At 42.5% G+C, this 19,344-nt stretch overlaps 1 protein-coding gene across 3 annotated transcripts; it reads right to left on the bottom strand.

Annotated features, from left to right (window-relative positions):
- Positions 1-122: 122 nt before the first annotated feature.
- On the bottom strand, positions 123-10,643 carry LOC103990136 (sulfhydryl oxidase 1). 3 transcript variants are annotated; one of them, XM_018822665.2, is made up of 13 exons: positions 10,334-10,643; positions 8,770-8,870; positions 7,817-7,841; positions 7,640-7,732; positions 4,650-4,831; positions 3,973-4,045; positions 3,770-3,838; positions 3,604-3,677; positions 3,373-3,529; positions 2,743-2,796; positions 2,013-2,053; positions 881-1,027; positions 123-804 (listed from the first exon to the last, which is right to left on the bottom strand). In XM_018822665.2, exons 2-13 carry the CDS (start codon positions 8,850-8,852, stop codon positions 333-335), a joined length of 1,470 nt encoding a protein of 489 aa, XP_018678210.2. In that variant the 5' UTR covers positions 8,853-8,870; positions 10,334-10,643; the 3' UTR covers positions 123-332. The 3 variants fall into 3 exon arrangements, with proteins under 3 accessions (XP_018678210.2, XP_018678201.2, XP_009407469.2); XM_018822656.2 differs by lacking the exon at positions 8,770-8,870; XM_009409194.3 differs by lacking the exons at positions 2,743-2,796; positions 8,770-8,870.
- Between the last annotated feature and the right edge of the window lie 8,701 nt (positions 10,644-19,344).

Below are 19,344 nucleotides of genomic sequence, written 5' to 3'. Positions count from 1 at the left end.
GGTGTTCTCCGCATCCTACAAGCATGCGTCGGGTTGCTGTCTCCAAAATTGCAATGGTGAAATAATGTATACACTTCATCCCCAGCTAAAGAACAGAAATAAGGTAATTAGAACAGGAGAGCTCCGAATGATAATCCCTTTGACTGTGTATATTTCTGACTTTTATTTAACAGCTGCAGAAGGCTGATACTTTGGGATGCATCTCACTTCCAAATTTCTCTTTTCCAGAAATATCATGAATGTCAGTAAAATGGTCAGCTTTTCGGGCAAAATAATAAAAAAAAAATTCTCGTTAATTAGAACATAACACAGAATGTTTAGCATCCTACTAATCATATGTCCTTGAAAGAATGAAGTTGGTGTGTGTACTTCCTATTCTTCTGCTGGGCTCTCCAAAAGCAAGCTAATGCTCCAAATGTACAGCTAGCAACCGCGATGGCCAATGCAGCCCCAACGGGTACCGCAACTGCATTAGTTGAGGTGGTGATGTCGTAGGATTCATCGTACTTGCTACTCAAAGTTGCATCATTGTGAGAAGATGCAAGGGTCCTCCCGTAATATCTGACCAGAAATTTGTACACCTCATCCTCATTCCAGTATATTTTCATGTTGCTGCGTCTTTTCCTGCTTGAAGATACATAACACGACCGACAGAGCTGCTTCGGGGGCCATATGATCTTCGGAAATCGTGGATCACCTGTGCCTAATGCCTTTTCCTCTTTGTTGAGTCTCTCGTTGACTTTATTATGTGCCCTCCATAGCCACATGCTAAGGTTGCGAGTTGTGTTAAATGGTAACGAGACACTGCAGGCACTCCAAAGTCATATGTTGTAAAGATAAAATACTTAAGAGCAACAGATTATAAAATTGTGATATTTACCTTGTAGACATCTCATGAAAATGCCTACGGCAGTCGTCGCAGACAAAAAAGTTCTGGATAAAATCACATATTGCTGTGAAAACCGATTGGCTCTCTCCATCTCCAACCCTGACGGACAGGGAGTGGAACAGAACCCATAGGCCACAGCTGCAACAAGCACTAAAAGAGTAAGCAAAACTATCACCTTCATTAGTCTGTTTGACGACACATTATGTGATCAGAAGATTTTATGTAAGCAGTCTATGAGATTCTCACTGCCAACAATCAATAATATATACGGCCACATCATTCAATAAATTTCCATTTAACACACATGAAGATGCTGCACTCCCAAATAATATGCGAAGGGAACAAAAATTAGCATCATCGCCAACTCATTAAATTCTTAAAAACATTAGTCATGCCCCAATCTTATAAGTCCAATTTTCAGTCAAAATTGTCAATGTAAACTGCAAGCTCAACATCAGCCAGCTATGTCACTTGCAACAGCAAAATATTTAAATGGATTCAGGCCATTTCTCTTGGAGACAATCAAGCTACAAATATCTAGTAAACTAACATCACAGGACATATTTCATTCCTTGCCCTTCCCATAACCCTTCAAGGTGTACAAAAGGAAGAAACTAATGCAGAGAACTAAACTGACATAAATAACAAGCCATATATATAAAGCATCATGGATGCATATGTGAGAAAGAAAAGAAAGGATATACCTATGATCTCTGATCTGTTTATAATCCTTAAGTTTTCTATGAAATTGGATAGACAGATTCCATTTCATTGTTTTTACTTTTTAGTATTCATTCCTTACCTAATCAATTTGATTTTAGCTTTTTCATAAGATATCACAGGTACAATGTTGATATTTTAATTTCTGGATCTATATAATATGTTATATGGGACAGATTTAATGAAGCATGAAACTTAAGTTAAAACCATAGTCAGCATCTCTGATTTTTTTATGTATAATTTTTATTCATATTCCATATTTGAGCTACCACAGAATGACTTATGTGGTCCAACCCTCCAATTGCCCTATAATCAAGTATATACCATTTAAGACTATTCAATTGCTTCATGAAGAGCACAATACCATAGTACAACAATCAAAATGGATACAAGTTGCAAGCACCTGAAGCCTCTCGTATCGTTTTTGCTCCCACGACAAAATATCTGCAACATAGATCCACATGATTTAGAAAATCTGCTATTTGTTCTTTACCTAGTTACATATTAGATATGACCTATTAATTCACTTTATCTTATAGAACAATTTATCTCATCAATCAGTTAACTCATAGCAGGAAAGGGTAGCCGTGATAAGCAAACCTAAGAACTTCAGTCACCAGTAAAAGTGGAATCTGGTGGTATCATTATCTGTCCACTACATAAAAAACAAGTATTGTTGGTCAAGCATAGCTTGACCACATCTGTATCTTTAGATCAGACGCAATCTGACATGCCTGCCAGATCATCAGATATTCTAACTACTATTTTAGTTAACGATGGCTTTATGAATGATTCATCTCATTGATTAGTAAATTCATAGCAGGATAGGCTAGCTGTGATAAGCAAACCTAACAACTTCAGTCATTAGTTAAAATGGAATCAGGTGGTGCTATTCTCTATCCACATTGTACATGTGGGTCAAGAATAACTCGAGCAATTTTGGATCTGATCAGATCAGAATGCAATTTGGCATGCCTGTGAGGTCAACAAAAGTTCCAGTTATATTCTCTATCCACATTAATAATTAAAAAAATCCTACAATAGCAACAATTCTCAGAACAGAAGAATGGGATGGCACATCAAAGTCAGACCTTCAAAGGAAAAGCAATAGAAGATGTAAGAAAAGAGCTTACAGTTAATTTCTTCTCTGGTTTATTATGATTCACCAAGTGCAGTTCAAAATTAAGCTACAAAGATCAGTGAAGGTCCAAGTATTACAACAAGATAAAATACACTAGAAGGCCTTAACATACAAGAGGAAATCAAGGTACAGCAGTTTGGATGACAGAAGTAGTCTATCAATAATGTAAAAGGGTGACTAGAACTCAAAAGAACACTCACGAATGGAAAAATTACGTTCTGGACGTGGTCATCATCTTCAGTGGATTGAATCACATAACATACTTGGTCTAGATTATTGACTTTGCACAGCTGTGGATTTTGACTGAGTATTTTCACATTTACATTTAGAGTAGTGAAGCTACAAACAAATCCAGACAAGATTATGACAATTCCAAAACTAAATGATTTTATTTATTAGTTAGGAGAAATGTGAATCAAGAAACTGAAAAAGGTATACATAATCTAAATTATTGACTTTGCCCAGCTATGGGTTTTGATTATGTAAATGCAAATTTACATTTAGGGTAGTGAAGCTAGATAAATCCAGAGAAGATTATGACAATTACAAAACTTAATGATTTTGTTTATTATTCCTCAGGACAAAATCTGAATCAACAAAATGACGAAAGTTTAGTGCCCACCCAATAATGACGAGGAACCTCCTTGCCACAGATTGAATAGGATTTAAGTACATCCTGTTCCTGTAATATGGAAGCCTCTTCTGAACTGATTGAGAGCGGACCGGAAGGCCACAGGTCATCGAAATTGAGAAGTATCTCAGCAATTCCTCTCCGACACCTATACCAAAGTCAATAATAAGCAATTAGGAATATAATAAATAACTTCAATTTGTGAAAAGATCAATCTTTAACCTTTTTGAAGGATGATGTGTTGCCAAAATCTGAAAAAATTTTATCAGTGGTGCTTGAGTACTTGACTTGATCATCTGCATTTTACAAGGGTAATGTTGTTTATCTTCTCGGGTTTTAAAATCTGAAAAATCAATCCAAATGTACAGTTAAGAGAAATAAGTTTAACTTTGTGTTGTATGATTATCTCGAAAGCTAAGGCTGTTGCTTCCTCAACATCATAAATTGCTCGTGCAATCTGCCACAACAGAAGTATTATAACACTCTCAAAGTGATTGCTAGAAAAAAGACAATGACAAATGTATCTTCAACTCGAAGAACTAATTTAAAATGATGTTAATATACCACTTAGAATATCTAAGTAGTGTGTACCTGTTCAGGATCAGAGACATTTGTTGGAAGTGTGTTTTCATTTTCATATCTTTCATCATCAAAGCTAAATGAACTGCATAGGACAGAAATTACCTACCATTGAGATAACGTCCATCTAATCCTAGTATCTTCAGTACAAAGTAAATAAACATAAAAGATATGAAATCCCAAGTCATCAATTTCCTGACATAGAACACTATGAAATCTGACCATCTAGCAGCAACAGTAACTAATTCTTGTACAAGCAACAACTACACAAGTATGCATGAAAAAAGCTAAGACAATAGATGAGGAAGGAAGACTGCCCTGTACAATGTAATGAGAACAAACACCAGAAATTTTAAACACACAACTCTTTTTACGTTTGTCAGAAAATAACTTTTGGATCATAATCTAGTGCCTTAGTTATTATAATTCCTCTTAAAGGAGTTTTGGTTCATAGATAAAGCATACTTTGATGCATCATGTGGTATAACCCGATCCTGATTACATTAAGACTACATGGCAGGTTTTCTTTTTCTTTTCTTTTATGTTGGAAATGCATATATACAAATAAAGGGTAGTTCTAACTTCTAAGAAGAAGATAATTGAGAAAAAAAATCTAAACAGTCACTACCGCTGGTAGGATCTCCATATTATTCAAAAACTAAAAGGTAAAATGAGAACCAACATCTTGCCTGCCCATTTTTTTGTTTATCCAATTGAGTAGTCGATCTGCAGTCCGTCCATCATCAATTGATTGTATCTCACTTTTCTCTTGCTTAGGGTCCCATTTACCAGCCACAAATTTAACTGAAGGACCCCACAATAACATGGGATAGTAACCAACTGAAAATCTATCACAAAGATTTGCATTTATCTGTGCTGCCAAACAGAATGTATGAAGAAGGAAGTAATCAGTAAATTACTCAAAAGTATAAGTCAACTGTTGAAAAAAGGCAAGAAGTGGAAAAGAATATCTTGAAGCCAGATCAATTGAGCCACAGATTGTTGTTTCATGGCACAGGACATGTCAATTACTTTCTGATAATCTGGTGTCTAGTCCTGCCAGTCGGCATGCTAGATTGCCAATCAACATAAGCCAAAATCATTGACCCAGCCAGCATGGCTCAACGCACAACATCGTGGAACCACTTTTAGCATGATATGTAAAAACCAGCACTAATTGACATGACAATCCTTGATTAACACCACTTACTAATTAGAAGCATATTGAAATGTTCTAAAAATACATCCTCATAGAAAGGAGATAAAAAATTAGTTCCAACAGGCTAACCCTCAAGATTCCAGAAGCTACTCTGGAACCAAACAAGATTGCTTCTTTGTCAGATACTAGTCCATTAAATACCCATTTTTTCTTCAGCATATTATATGTTCCTTGATAGGAATTGTGGGTTATTCAAGGAAAGAAGAAACACTAAGGAAGAAGCTTGTCAGCTTTATGAACAAATTAACTAATAGTGTAGAAACCAGAAACCAACAGAAAGCCATGTGTTCTAGGTCAAGAAGCCCAAAAATAGTAGCAACCAATAATATAAATTCATTGTTAGCAGCTAGCCCATGTTGATCCACCATGTACTGGAATAAACATGCAAAGCATTGGTGTTAGTTGGCATGCCTTTTCCCGTGGATCTTGGACAGTGACTAGCACTACAATGAAGAGTGAATCCTAAGGAATGAAATTTTCTCACCTGATATTTGCTGGTGATATACTTTTGATGATTAAGACCTCTGCTAGAGATGCTAAATCCATTAATATTTTTATTAAAGATTAATGCAACTCTCTCCAACCAAAAGTTTAATAGAGATATATTCGATTAAATTCTATCCAAATTCCTAAAAGCTCCTTAGCTGTCTGTTGTGTTTAGGCTTTCCTATTACTTGGATGCTATTCTCTCACAAAAGAATCACCTTACCTCATTTTGTAACTGAGAAATTTGTAGGACGGAAAAGAGATGCCTTGCGTCTACCTAGTAAGGCTGGATTAGTAAAGTGTACTCTTGTTGTCTTTCTTATTAACTAGCTTAAACATATGTGGTCTCCCAACAGTATATTAGATTAGATTACCATAATTTCTAGGAATTTTCTTTGGGATAGAAGACCTAAACAAAATGTCCCACACCTAATTTACTCATGAAATCTTGTTAGGCCTATTGATAAGGATGGATTTGCCAGATTAGGACAGCTAAGTCTTCCCTTAGGGCCAGGAATTTTTTCTATATCCATTAATTAGGACAATAGTCGTTGAGCTAGAATCTTTCACTTGAGTATGGGGACATCAAACTTTTTGCCATGATTTGTAATGCCCATTAAACCACATCAAGCTACGATCCTTGGAAAGGCTGGAATTTGATATGGAAACTTCTTGTTCCTCCTAGAATTAAATTTTCCATGGAAAAAATAATAATTAAAATTTTCACTAACAATTTTTAGCATGCCATGCATCTTTACCCTGATGGAGTTGGCACTATTGTGTTGTCCAATGAATTTACTGAGCATATATTCTTTGTGTGCAAATATAACCTGGAAATTTGGGAAACTTTTTAAATCAAATAGGGTCATCCACATTTTAGCCTGATTGGCTTGATGGGGACTGGACTACTGACCATTTACTGTAGGAATCTGATCAGCAAAATTATCCTAAAGGCCAAATTTCATAATATCCTTCTACTAAACTGGATGAATAGATGCCAAAATTCCTAATATCCTTTGGAAACTGAATGAACAGATGCATGGTAGCCTTTGGTGGTTCAGAATAACCAACAATTGGTTTGGAAGGATCTAAGCATCATTGTAGGCTACTTATCTGTGCAGCCTTCTAAGAATGACCTCTGTGGATTTCAAGCAGATCAAATCAGAAACACCACCCTTTTTGAGGTTAAAGTTCAATTTTGATGAAGCTTTGGATCCTTCCAGTAACAATAAGGGTGGCGATTGCTTAATGGATCCCCCATTCTTGTTTCCCCTATCATGAATTAAGATTGGAGTGCTTGCTTTTTTACCCAAAGAATCACACCAAAGATAATTAACAAGCTATAAAGAGATCTTACTTGGGAAGAGTAAGCTTATCCATGAAGTCAAAAGTTAAGTAGTTCAGAGTGAATTTTGGAACTTTATATTTTTTTATCTATAGTTTATATGGCATATTAAATTTTGTACAAACTACAGCTATTTTACTATTGCATGCTTGTTCTGGAAGAAAAAGGAACATCACATGTTTGTAAATAAGCCAACTTGATAGCTGATTCAAGCTTGCTGCGTTGAATAAGAAATTCTTCTTCCACAACCTACAGTTTTGTAAAAACTTGGATGGACTTTTTGGATTTATCAAGTTTCAATAGAAGAATCACGAAATATTGAATTTCTCATTTAAAATGTTCTTTCCATGTATTTTCTTGTATATATTAATGTCTTTGTTGAAGTTTTATGCCGCTTGTCTGTACCTTCAGACGTAAAACAGCTGAAGGCCATAGTAGTGCACAGCATAGTACTGATGGCTGTGCTCATAATGGACACCATGTCCAAGATATTAAAGAATATGATGAAGAAAAGACTAAAAAATAGGAACTTAAGACTTGAGAAAATGCAATTCATGTGAAACCTTATAAAAAATAGAATGGATGAAAATTAAACAAGATAGTTGTTTCTAAATTCAAGACATAATTACCTTCATTGCACAATCAACCCGTGTCATGAGTATAATCCCAGGATGCACTGCATCTGGTCCATTGAAAAGCCTTGCAACCTTTTCATAGTGAGGCTGAATGATTGTGGCTCAATTATGATTGAAGTTAACAATCAAGGAAAATTGAAGCATATAACCATAATTAACAAGTCTAAATACCTTATAGTTTCTGCAAGCAGGACACCTGTTGAGTCAAACAAGTTATAAGATTCAAGCATACCAAATAGAAAGTGCAATTGCTTACAAAACTGATATTAACATGTTCAACATTCTACATCAGTTAAGTAAAAGACAAACTTCAACTATATATGCAACTTCCAGTACATCATGCAGACATGCATGCAACACTGACTTGCTAAGAACCAAGATGACAACAGCCGCAGAGAGTACATGACGAACAATGAATAGCAAACACATTGACTGCAAAATGGACCACCAAGTTGTGATCTATAAATGAAAATATCAAAACATGATACCTATGTCTTGATACTCCCCATTCAAAATCAATAGACCAATCAAATGAGAAACCGGCACCATGGAGCCTATAAATTAATAGATCTTGCATGCATGGGAAGAAAAATTCAACCTATTTCATGATCATCTATTCACCATTATGTGATTCTAAAAGTAACAAATCCAATCAGTTGAAATGCTGAACTTTTTTATACATGTCTTCAAAGTAATTAGATCACGATCAACAGCTTAAATTTTTATTAAGCATTTGAAGACAAAATTTTATGTATCATCTCAATGCATACCATTCATTTTGTTTAAATTAAACATTCATGCAAATGACTAAAAGTTTTGGCAAACTAAAATCTTTTAAGTGCTCAATCATTGATTTTGGATGAGAAGAATCAAAGCAAGGTTCGTCGTACAACAGTGTGCTGCTCGGTATGGACAGTATATACCGGTCTAATAGAGGATCAGTATGGGTAGTACATACTAGTCTATCGGTACACTCTATCATACCATGTGTCGATACGTCAGTATGTACTATACTAATGGCCAGTCGGTACACCGATATGGATTGATAAGGTGAATCATGAATAAAAGCTCCAAAACTTTTTAATGTATTACATAGAGAATGTGTGGTGTGTGCACATACATACATGTATATGTGCCTGTACATAGTAGACACATACGTGCACGCTCTTCCATATTCATGTGGGCTGTCTGATAAGGGCACGCACATTGCTCATGGCACCATTATCTGCCAACCAAACATATGAAAACAGATATACTTCCAATCTAGATCCTGTTCATCCAATTGAAGAACGCATAAAAACAAAGGGAGAGACAAATAGAGATTTCTTCAAGCATTTATTGTAGCTAGAAATAAACATAAAGAAAAGAACCATCATGTCTTCTCCTTTTGGTCTTAGAATGAATATGGCCTTTAATAGATCAGAGTTTAAAATATATGTGATTTGACATATATTGCAACAATAGTGCCGGCAGTGGGGTGGGGAAGGAAGGTGAGAGGAGGAAGGGGGGAGCCTAAGGAAATGGTGGGGGGGGGGGGGGGGGGGGTGTGTGGCGAGGGGTGAAAAAAGTGGGGGGATGGAGGGGAGGTGACCCATCATACAGGAACAATACTGCTGCTAGTAGCCTGAAGCAAAAACTTATGCGGCTAACCAAATCCTGGTTGAGATTGAAGTAAACAGATATGAGCAGCTAAGGTGCCTCTCAATGTGTTGTCAGACTCAGGATATTAGTGTCTGCTGCAAATTACGATGACCTTATGCTCACCGTATTGGAAGAGAATGATGTACAATAAACGAAGAAGAAGAAAAACAAAGATCAACAATTTGAACCACAAACTATAGAATCCCAAAGACATCGAGAGAGACGCATCATAGTGTAAGTTCTTAATACGATGACCTAAAACTCAACTAGATTCTTTCCTCAAATACACAGGATCCCTTTTTAGTACCTTACATATTTTGGGCTTTTAGAAACATCCACGAGATTTTTATATGTCAAGGGATCAATATACAGAAGCTTCTTATTCTCTTTCAGCACTTCATGAATTGATCAAAGGTGGAGCTCAACTTGGTCCACATCAACTGAAAGAAGATGAAACTAAATCTAAAAATCCCATTTTGAAGATCTGGTTTATCCATCAAATATCAAGTTTTCACAGCTAAATAATTTTAACATTGGACACGCGAGCCTTTCCAATCAAACTATCTCGATTCTGATAGTGTGCAGGTGAGTACAGATTCTACATAAATAGGAGACTTTCCAGATTGCAAGTACTGTTACTGATAGCCGATCTCTTCTAATACATTTTTGGAAGAATTTTATACAATTTATTATCAACTTGCTTCACCACGATCACAAACACTTTGTCAGATTCCCAAAACCGAACACTTTGTGAATTGTGATGAGCTGTACTGCGGTGCATATCAGATGCGCTCTTTGACACTGAAAGAATCATAAATTGCATTCTACCCACGCTATTAATTTTCTCGTTGGTCATATCGATCATAAGTCCAAACAAAATAAAACTCGATGATAGGCAATCACATGAAGCTAAACACGAACATCCTCTTGTTTTTTCTCGAATCACCATATGCCCGAACCCGCTCTAAAATCAAGAACTGAACTTACGGAACAAAAAGAGAGGAAAAACCAAGAACAGAACGGCACAGAAGAAACGAAAGGCGTCACCAGTGAGCGAAGAACTCGACGATGGCGAAACTCGCCGGCGATTCCTTGAGAACGCTATCGAAATTGGAGCTGTTGAGCTCCACGGTGGCGTCGGGGAGGTAGGTGCGGAGATCGGTGCCGTCACCGACAGATCGGAGGGCTTCACCTGCAGGCATGCGCAGGATGAGAAGCAGAAAAGAAAGAAAGAATGTTCCATAGCCGAGACGCATCGGAGAGGAAGAATCGGAAAAGAAGAAGAAAACAGAAACGGGGGAGAGATCGATCGCAGCAACGGCGATCGCTTTCTCGACAACAACGTTTTCGACGTGCTGTTCTGGGAACTAAACATCGTTTTCTATATATATATATATATATATATATATATATATATATATATATATATATATATATATATATAATTTAATTTAATTATCTCCTAAACTTGCCACAAAGCATGCATTAGCCGCGTGCAGTAGGCACGGGTTTGATCGAGTCTATTCGTTCTCGGGATGGTTTGGCTTGACACCAATTTGGAACCTATTAAGCTATTTATGATTGACCGAACCAGACTTACGACTAAGTCAAAAGAGGACCGACAAATTAAAGCCGTCTTTTGTTCATGCTACATATGAGTGACGGTATGTCGGTTTTGGAACTGTCACGTGGACAACACGTGACGTTATTTGGCTATAATTGCCGCTCAAGTTGAGGTTTCTGCTTACCGTTTAATCAAATTTCTGTGAGGCGGCAAAACGAGCGCGACGAAGGATGGAGCGATCTTCTTCCTCCTCCTCGATCAGATGATAAAACTTTTCGATTCCCTCTCGATCCTTCCCTGATCTTTCTCGTTTTCTCTACCTCCTGTTGCTTTTGAGATATGTCCTTGTTCACTGGATCGAACTCTTGATCTTTCTCCTCCCGGTGTCTTGAGATCTATCTAATGAGAATAATAACTGCGATAAGACTCGCATGACGTCGGCCATCCCAAATAACGCCTTACAGCACTGGGTCAATGCAGACCGGAACACCGACCAAGACACATTAACACTCTGCTCAAGCTCGGTCCCTCAAGCCACGCCAACGACAATGTCATACGCTACCAGAAGTACGATCCCGCTCCCTGCGGACAGGCACATCATGCAACGACAATTCTTACTATAAATACCCTTGCATTCTGAACGAAGAGGAAGAGGACAAAAGGACTTCTTCATCTGAAAACCCTTGGACATCACCTGACTTGATCGTCGGAGGGGTCGGGCCGAGCACCCTGACCCGGCCTTTGTGCAGGTGCGAAGCCGAAGGTCCTCACCGGACGCGCAGGCGAGGAGTTCTTACCCGGAGGAAATGGCGACCCCGTCCCGATCGGACCACCGCGAGCGACCACCTCAGTAGTCTCGAGGAACGCCCTAGGGAGATCCCCGACATCCAGATCCGAACCGAGTCGCATCGGCCTCGAGGCCATAGCTCAAGGTTGTTTACTATAACATTTTGACACTAGAAGGAGGGCCCGAATGTCAAGGGATCGCCCGATCAGCTCAGACGAGCTCGCAGCTGAGGGGTCACGCCCGATCGAAGCTCCGGGGGAACACCCCTCGTGTGAAGAGCCTCGAGCTGAGCACCCCGCCGCGGCCTCAGAGCGCCATTGGCAGTTATTCAATGACCCGTTGCCCATGTCATCCGAGGCCTTTTAGGACCTCGCTCATCAAGTTCGAGCTCTGGCAGGTATGGTGCAAACCATTATCCTGCTCATTTCTCATCTAGGGCACCCGCCTGCGATCCAACCACTACGACAACAAGAGCCGCCCATTCAAGCCCGCACACCACCTCGAGAGCTTCCCGCTTCACCTCGGGTCCCATTGGCCCCACTCGGGGATCGAGTGACGACTAACCCGAGGGGTCGCCCGGAACCCAATGCACTACTCCAGATCCTACCGACTCTCTTCGAGTCCAATTGCGCTTCATCAGCCAGCGACTGGACGAGGTGCAAAAGGAGGTTCGAAGGTCAAAGGGAGGGCTCGGGAAGGATGCACACCAAGGGTTCCCGTTCGCGCCCGAGATACAAGATCAGACAGTCCCCCCAGACTTCCAGCTCCCCTCTTTGGACGCATATGACGACGCCACCGACCCAGCGGACCACGTGGCCGCTTTCCGTGCCCAAATGACACTATACAGAACCTCTGATGCTCTGATGTGCAGAGCGTTTCCCATGACTTTGAGGGGGCCAGCCCACACATGGTACAACGATCTGAAGACCGGGACGATCGCCTCCTTCAACTAGCTCGTCAAGGACTTCGAGCTCCACTTCGTGGCCTATGCATGGCCGAAGCCTTCCGCGGCGCTTCTCCTCGGACTCAACCAAAGGGAGGACGAGCCCCTCTCCCATTTTGTGAATCGTTTTATAACACAAATCCAGGGGTTGCTGGACACTCATCCCTCTCTGTTAATGCAGGCGTTTATGATAGACCTGCGACCTTCCAGATTCCTCTGGTCCCTCATAGAGCGACCACCTACCACGGTACCAGATATGCTCCAGCGGGCTAACCGGTACATCGCAGCGGAGGCCTAGATGGCTAAGGAGGAAGAGCGACTTTTGGCAACGGGCTCCATAGAAGAAGTCAAGCACCCGCGATGGCTAACAGCTGTAGTCCTCATGAAAAGAAATCTAAGCCCTGCCTCAGTCTCTTTCGAGCGAAGGCTCAGTATCTACCTAACTGCCTCCCGGTTCGCGGTTAGCCCCGACCTAACCCCCTTTTGTACCTACACAGCTCGGCCGTAGACCGCCCGAGTCCACCTCAGCGCGGCCTGCCTGCCTGAGCCGTGTCCCTCAGCCTGAGTTGTGTCCCTCGACCGCAGCATGCCCGAGTCCACCTCAGTGCGGCCTGCCCGCCTGAGCCGTGTCCCTCGGTGGCAACATGCTCGAGTCCACCTCAACACGGCCTGCCCGCCTGAGCCGTGTCCCTCGGCCGCAGCATGTCCGAGTCCACCTCAGCGCAGCTTGCCCGCCTGAGTCGTGTCCCTCGGTCGCAGTTTGCCCGAGTCCACCTCAGCGCGGCCTGCCCACCTGAGCCGTGTCCCTCGGCCACAGCATGCCCGAGTCCACCTCAGCGCAGCTTGCCCGCCTGAGCCGTGTCCCTCGGTCACAGTTTGCCCGAGTCCACCTCAGCGCGGCCTGCCCGCTTGAGCCGTGTCCCTCGGCCACAGCATGCCCTAGTCCACCTCAGCGCGGCCTGCTCGCTTGAGCCGTATCCCTCGGTCGTAGTTTGCCCAAGTCCACCTCAGTGCGGCCTGCCCGCCTGAGCCGTGTCCCTCGGTCGTAGACTGCCCGAGTCCACCTCAGCGCGGCTTGCCCGCTTGAGCCGTGTCCCTCGGCCGTAGACTGCTTGAGTCCACCTCAGCGCGGCTTGCCCGCCTAAGCCGTGTCCCTCGGCCGTAGACCGCCCGAGTCCACCTCAACGCGGCCTGCCAGCATGCATCGTGCTCCTCGGTCGCGTGTTCCCCGAGACCACACCTACGCGGCCTGCCCGCCTGCGTCGTGCTCCTTGGCCGCGTGTTGCCCGAGACCACAACTGTGCGGCCTGCTCGCCTGCATCGTGCTCCTCGGCCGCATGATGCCCGAGACCACACTTACGCGGCCAGCCCGCCTGCGTCGTGCTCCTCGGCTCCATGCCCCCTGAGACACACCTGTGCGGCTAGCCCGCCTGCGTCGTGCTCCTCGGCTCCATGCTCCCCGAGACACACCTGCGCGGCTAGCCCGCCTGCGTCGTGCTCCTCGGTTCCATGCTCCCCGAGACACACCTGCGCGGCCAGCCCGCCTGCGTCGTGCTCCTCGTCTCCATGCTCCCACCTGCGCGGCCAGCCCGCCTGCATCGTGCTCCTCGTCTCCATACTCCCCGAGACACACCTGCGCGGCCAGCCCGCCTGCGTCGTGCTCCTTGGTTCCATGCCCCCCGAGACACACCTGTGCGGCCAGCCCGCCTGTGTCGTGCTCCTCGGTTCCATGTCCCTCGAGATACACCTACGCGGCCAACCCGCCTGCGTCGTGCTCCTCAGTTCCATGCTCCCCGAGACACACCTGCGCGGCCAGCCCGCCTGTGTCGTGCTCCTCAGCTACGTGTCACTTGGGACCACGGCCTCTACCCGGCCTATTCAAACTGAGCAGTGTCCATCGGTCGCACACTACCCGCGGTCATCGCTGCACACGCAACCCCCTTTGACTACGAACCTCCACGACTCCCGCACCCCTGGCAACAGACCAGTTAACGATTGACATGGACAGTTTTTCAAAGCTGAAGCCATGCATCGAACTCCCAGTATGACAATCGACGCATAGCTTCTTTCCGGGGGGGAATATGATGAGGATAATAACTGCGATAAGACTCGCATGACGTCAGTCGTACCAAATAACGCCTCACAGCACCGGGTCAACGCAGAACGAAGAGGAAGAGGACAAAAGGACTTCTTCATCTGAAACCCCCTGGACATCACTTGACTTGATCGTCGGAGGGGTCGGGCCGAGCACCCCGACCCGACCTTTGTGCAGGTGCGAAGCCGAAGGTCCCCACCGGACGCGCAGGCGATGAGTTCTTGCCCGGAAGAAACGGCGACCCCGTCCCGATCGGACCACCGCGAGTGGCCACCTTAGCAGTCTTGAGGAACGCCCTAGGGAGATCCCCGTCATTCGGACCCGAACCGAGCCGCGTCGGCCTCGAGTCCACGGCTCAAGGTTGTTTACCACAACACTATCCTTCACTTGTTTTCTTGGATCGGAACCTCGTGTCCCCATCGAAATCTTCGGAGCAGTGTGCAGAAGGGCGACGAAGTTTTGAGCGACCTGATTGTACTTCCTCCTTGATTGGATGGTAAAACTTCTCCGCTATCGCTCGATCTTTCGTTGATTTCTCTCGATTTTTCTCTCGTTCTCTTCGTTTGAGGTTCTTTAGGGTTTTGAGATTTTCTTTCTCGATATTTTTCGTTTGCTTTCTTGTTGCGGATCATCGCAGCTGGATCACAAACCTCTCTGTTCTGATGCTGACTTGAGATATTCTTGATGCAAGTAATCGCTTAGGCTATAATCCGTTCTTTCCCACCGTTCTTGTTTGTTTTCTCTTGAAGGTTTATGTCCTTTCTGTTCCAATCTCTTATTGATTCTTTTCGTGTTAGGTTTGTTAAAGAATGTTGCCATTCTTGGATATGTATGCTAGCACTCGTAGGATTAAAGACAGTGATGTTAGGCTTGAACTGTTTCTAGTCGTTAATAGTTTATTTCTACGACTCTGTTGAGTCCTATTCGGCAATGGACATTTCAAGATAATGGTGGTTAGATCGATGTTTCGATTGTTTGATTGGCTGCATCAACTTCTTGATAGCAACTGTCGTCGTCATGATGAGCTCTTACATTTTTTGGGGATTGAACAATTATAAGGAATTATGAAGGTATCAGTGCATCGTTGATGTAAGTTATGTGGAAAAGACCCAAACACCGTAGCAGTTACGAAAATATAAGTGGATAATGATAGTAAATATTGGTGACCACCATAATCCAATGTTGCATGTTAAATGGCCCGCTATTTGTGGACAAATGGCAAAAGAAAACAAAAAGTTCAGATGTGGACAGATCATATAGGATTATTTTTTAATAAATATAAAGGAACATTTGGTGGCAAGCTGATATTAGTTGAGCACAAATTCTTCAAAACAAAGAAAAAAGAAAAAAACGTGTGTATTGAAGTTGTTTGCTCCTACAATATCTGCTATGGTAGTGATAATATCTGCATCATATCAAACAAATAAAGCCATCACATAAGAGTATGAATGCCATTGATGCCGGTGATTATGTTTGTTTGTGCCATTCTATTAACTTTACCATACTTTTTTTAGAGTCATATTTGTGTAAAGCCACATTGTCAATGATGTCTAGTTGACTTCTTGTCTACATTATAATGCATTACTGCTCTATGGATGTGTTGCACATTGCAAATGCTGGGGGGATGAGGAGATGTGATAAATATGAATCTAAATCCATGACCCATTCTATGTGTTTCCTGGGAGGAGGAGCTGTATATTAGTAAGAAGCTCCTATACTTGCTGTCATTGGGACTGGTGCAAAACAATTATTTCCTTTTCTTTTCATCTTTGTTAGTTTATATCTTAGTCCTTTTTTTTATATATATTTCATATTGCATTCAGATTTTCGAGTACATGACACATAATGGAACTAAAAATAATGAAAATACACACCATTTTGTGATGGTCTAATCTAACTTCATATTTCTCATCCTGATATAAAAGAATAGTTAGAACCATAATTTTAACTTCGTCAGATCCTAAGCAGATGTTATTGCTGGTTAGAACATGACGATTTAGACCTTTAGCCTCAATAGCATCCACTTGTTAGCAGAATATTCCAATCTTGGCAGAATTGTGATTGTAATATTCATGAAATAATTATGATACCAAATGTATGTCGCCTAAGATTGTGATAGTAAAACAACTATCATAATTATTTAATGAATATTACAATCACAATTCGAGGTATTGATGTAACTCGGTTGCCTAAATTATGACTCGAATACTATCTCATTTTGGGTTGTGTCTATGGGCTTAATATCACATGACGGTATTTGGCTATAAATATTTTTCTTCTGATGACGACGTGTCATTTTTGTCCAATCCCTTAGACCCTCTCTCAATTTTGGTAAGAGTGATTTTCTTCTACCTTCTCCTCGATAAGATGGTAAAATTTCATGATTTCCTCATCATGTATCTGCCTTTTTCTCATTTTTTTTTCCCATTCAATTTTCTTGAGAGTTTTGAGATTTCTCGTTCTTGTTGGCCTGTTTTGATGAAGCGGATCATCACAGTCATTGGAGCTCATGATGAACGCCTTCCCGCCTGCTTTATGATATCTAACCCTCTCCATCTTGATGCATTGTTGGGTTCTTCATATCCGCATGGTTTTTCATGTAAGGGATCGTTTATGCTATAGTTCTTTCTTTCCTTGATTGATTGTTTTCTTGTGAAGGTATATGTATTTTCTTTTCCGATCTCTTCTTGCGTTTCTCGATTCTTTTCGTGTTAGGTTCCCTTTAAAAAAATGGCCATCATCCTGTGAGTATTTTTGCTGATAGTTTGTAGGACTGGGAATCTTCGTTGATTTCAGAACTGCTCTATTGATCAATGTTTGGGTTGTCTAACTGACTCGTTCTGAGATAGCGATCCCTCTCACATTTTAATCAGATAACGAGGAATCATGATGCCCACTAATTTGTGGAAAAGAAAGAGCCAACATTGTTAGTGAACTTTATACTGTGGGCTGAGAAGTCAGCATGGTTTGCTTCGGCTCCAGATGTCCAAGGAGACGCCCATGAAGACTCTAGGCCGGTCATCGGGTCGGGTCGAGCGGAGCAAGTTGTCGAAGTTAGGGGGGTGTTTTCCCAACTCGACCTCTTCGAAGTTAGTGGAGTTGGATCTCACTCAAAGTCTTCTCGCAAGTTGTTCGGGAAGAAAATCCCCCCTGGCGTAGCCAAGTAGTTGGCTCTTATACCTGTGCACGAGAGTTGATCGTACAGGGTTTGTTTAATGACTGTCGACCTTTGTCGACGGCTAGCTTGTACCTTCTGTACAGTCGATGCGGGGTGGTTTTGTACCTTCTGACGTCGTCCCGAGTTCTCGAGGTGGGCTTTGTATTTGGTAGCACCGTCTCGAGTTCTCAGGGTCGGCTTTGTATTTGGCAGTGCCGTCTCGAGTTTCCGGGATCGTCTTTGTACTTGGCGGTGCCATCCCGAGTTCCGAGGGTTGGCTTTGTACTTGGCGGTGCCATCCCGAGTTCAACAAATGCCACCCTTGCTAGTATTTGTATAATTAGCTCGTATGGTCTACTTTAACAACTCCACATGGATAGTGTGCATGAGCCTAAACCACTCTGTCAACCCATACCAATTCTGGGCGTCGCCTGTTGCCATTTGGGCCATAACAACTTGCAAGCAACAAAAAAATCACGGCAAATAGAGATTTTATTGCATCCGATCATGCATTTGAAATATGTCCCACAACCAATGTACACAATTTCTACCATTATGAAATATGCCCAAAGACACCGCATGTCTCTTGTGTTCTCCCTCAAGGTTTGCCCAGTTAATCCGATCAATCCTTACTGATTAATTGTAAAGCAATGATGTGCAGTTCAAAATGGCCAACATAATGTCACGGACAAACTTCGAAACAGGGTGTTTGATGTAATGCTTATGTATGTCCGTGTCGTTCGGCATGTTCTTGCATTGTACAGAATGTAGAGGGGCGGTCGAAGGCTTAATAGTCCCATTTTAGTTGGGTTGATGGCCTCTTTAGGCTTGTAAATAAAGGTTGTGTCATGTGGACACGCTCGAGAGCTTTTCGGTCTGTAATGGACCATTTTACCCTTTGTTGTGCCACTGTTCAGAGCTTGTAAAGTCTGTTTGTAATTTGCATTGTCTATGAAGTGTTTTTTGGACATGTTTGCTTGTGGATCCCGATTGAGGCGTTCTCTCTAACCCGTTCTCTCTTTTGGTGGTCCTAAGGGACAATGGGAGGCTGACCTTTGCGGACGGACACGCAAGGGTGCCGCACGACTTAGGCAAAACCAGCTAAGTCCGTGTCATATGGTATCAGAGCGGGACAAGCACTCATAGAAACACTTGACATGCAAACGTGGGGGACCTAGCGGGGCTGCGTTGAGGGCAGTCAGCAACGCGCGACCGTTTGAGGGAAAACGGGCATGGAGATGTAGGGAAAAGAGTCGCTTAGAGGAGCGGGCATCTAACATTGGCATTCAGAGGAATGGCCAACCCTTCGCGCAAGAGGCACCACGAGAACAGGCAAGCTTGGAAGAATGTGGAGCGCACAAAGGTTGGGATGGCTGAGTTTGAGCTACGGCTCAACGTTGACAACTTTACTTGATGGTGCTCAAGGCAAGCGAGGCGCTTGGCAAAGGTCGAGACCATGCAAAGTGGAATGAGTTGCTCAGCGACCGAAAGAGTTGTGCAAAGCTCACAGAG

The sequence above is a fragment of the Musa acuminata genome, chromosome BXJ3-1 (assembly GCF_036884655.1).
Source record: "Musa acuminata AAA Group cultivar baxijiao chromosome BXJ3-1, Cavendish_Baxijiao_AAA, whole genome shotgun sequence".
Classification (NCBI taxonomy): Eukaryota; Viridiplantae; Streptophyta; class Magnoliopsida; order Zingiberales; family Musaceae; genus Musa; species Musa acuminata.
Note: the sequence above shows the minus strand (reverse complement) of the source record. Positions and strands in the feature narration are given on the sequence as shown.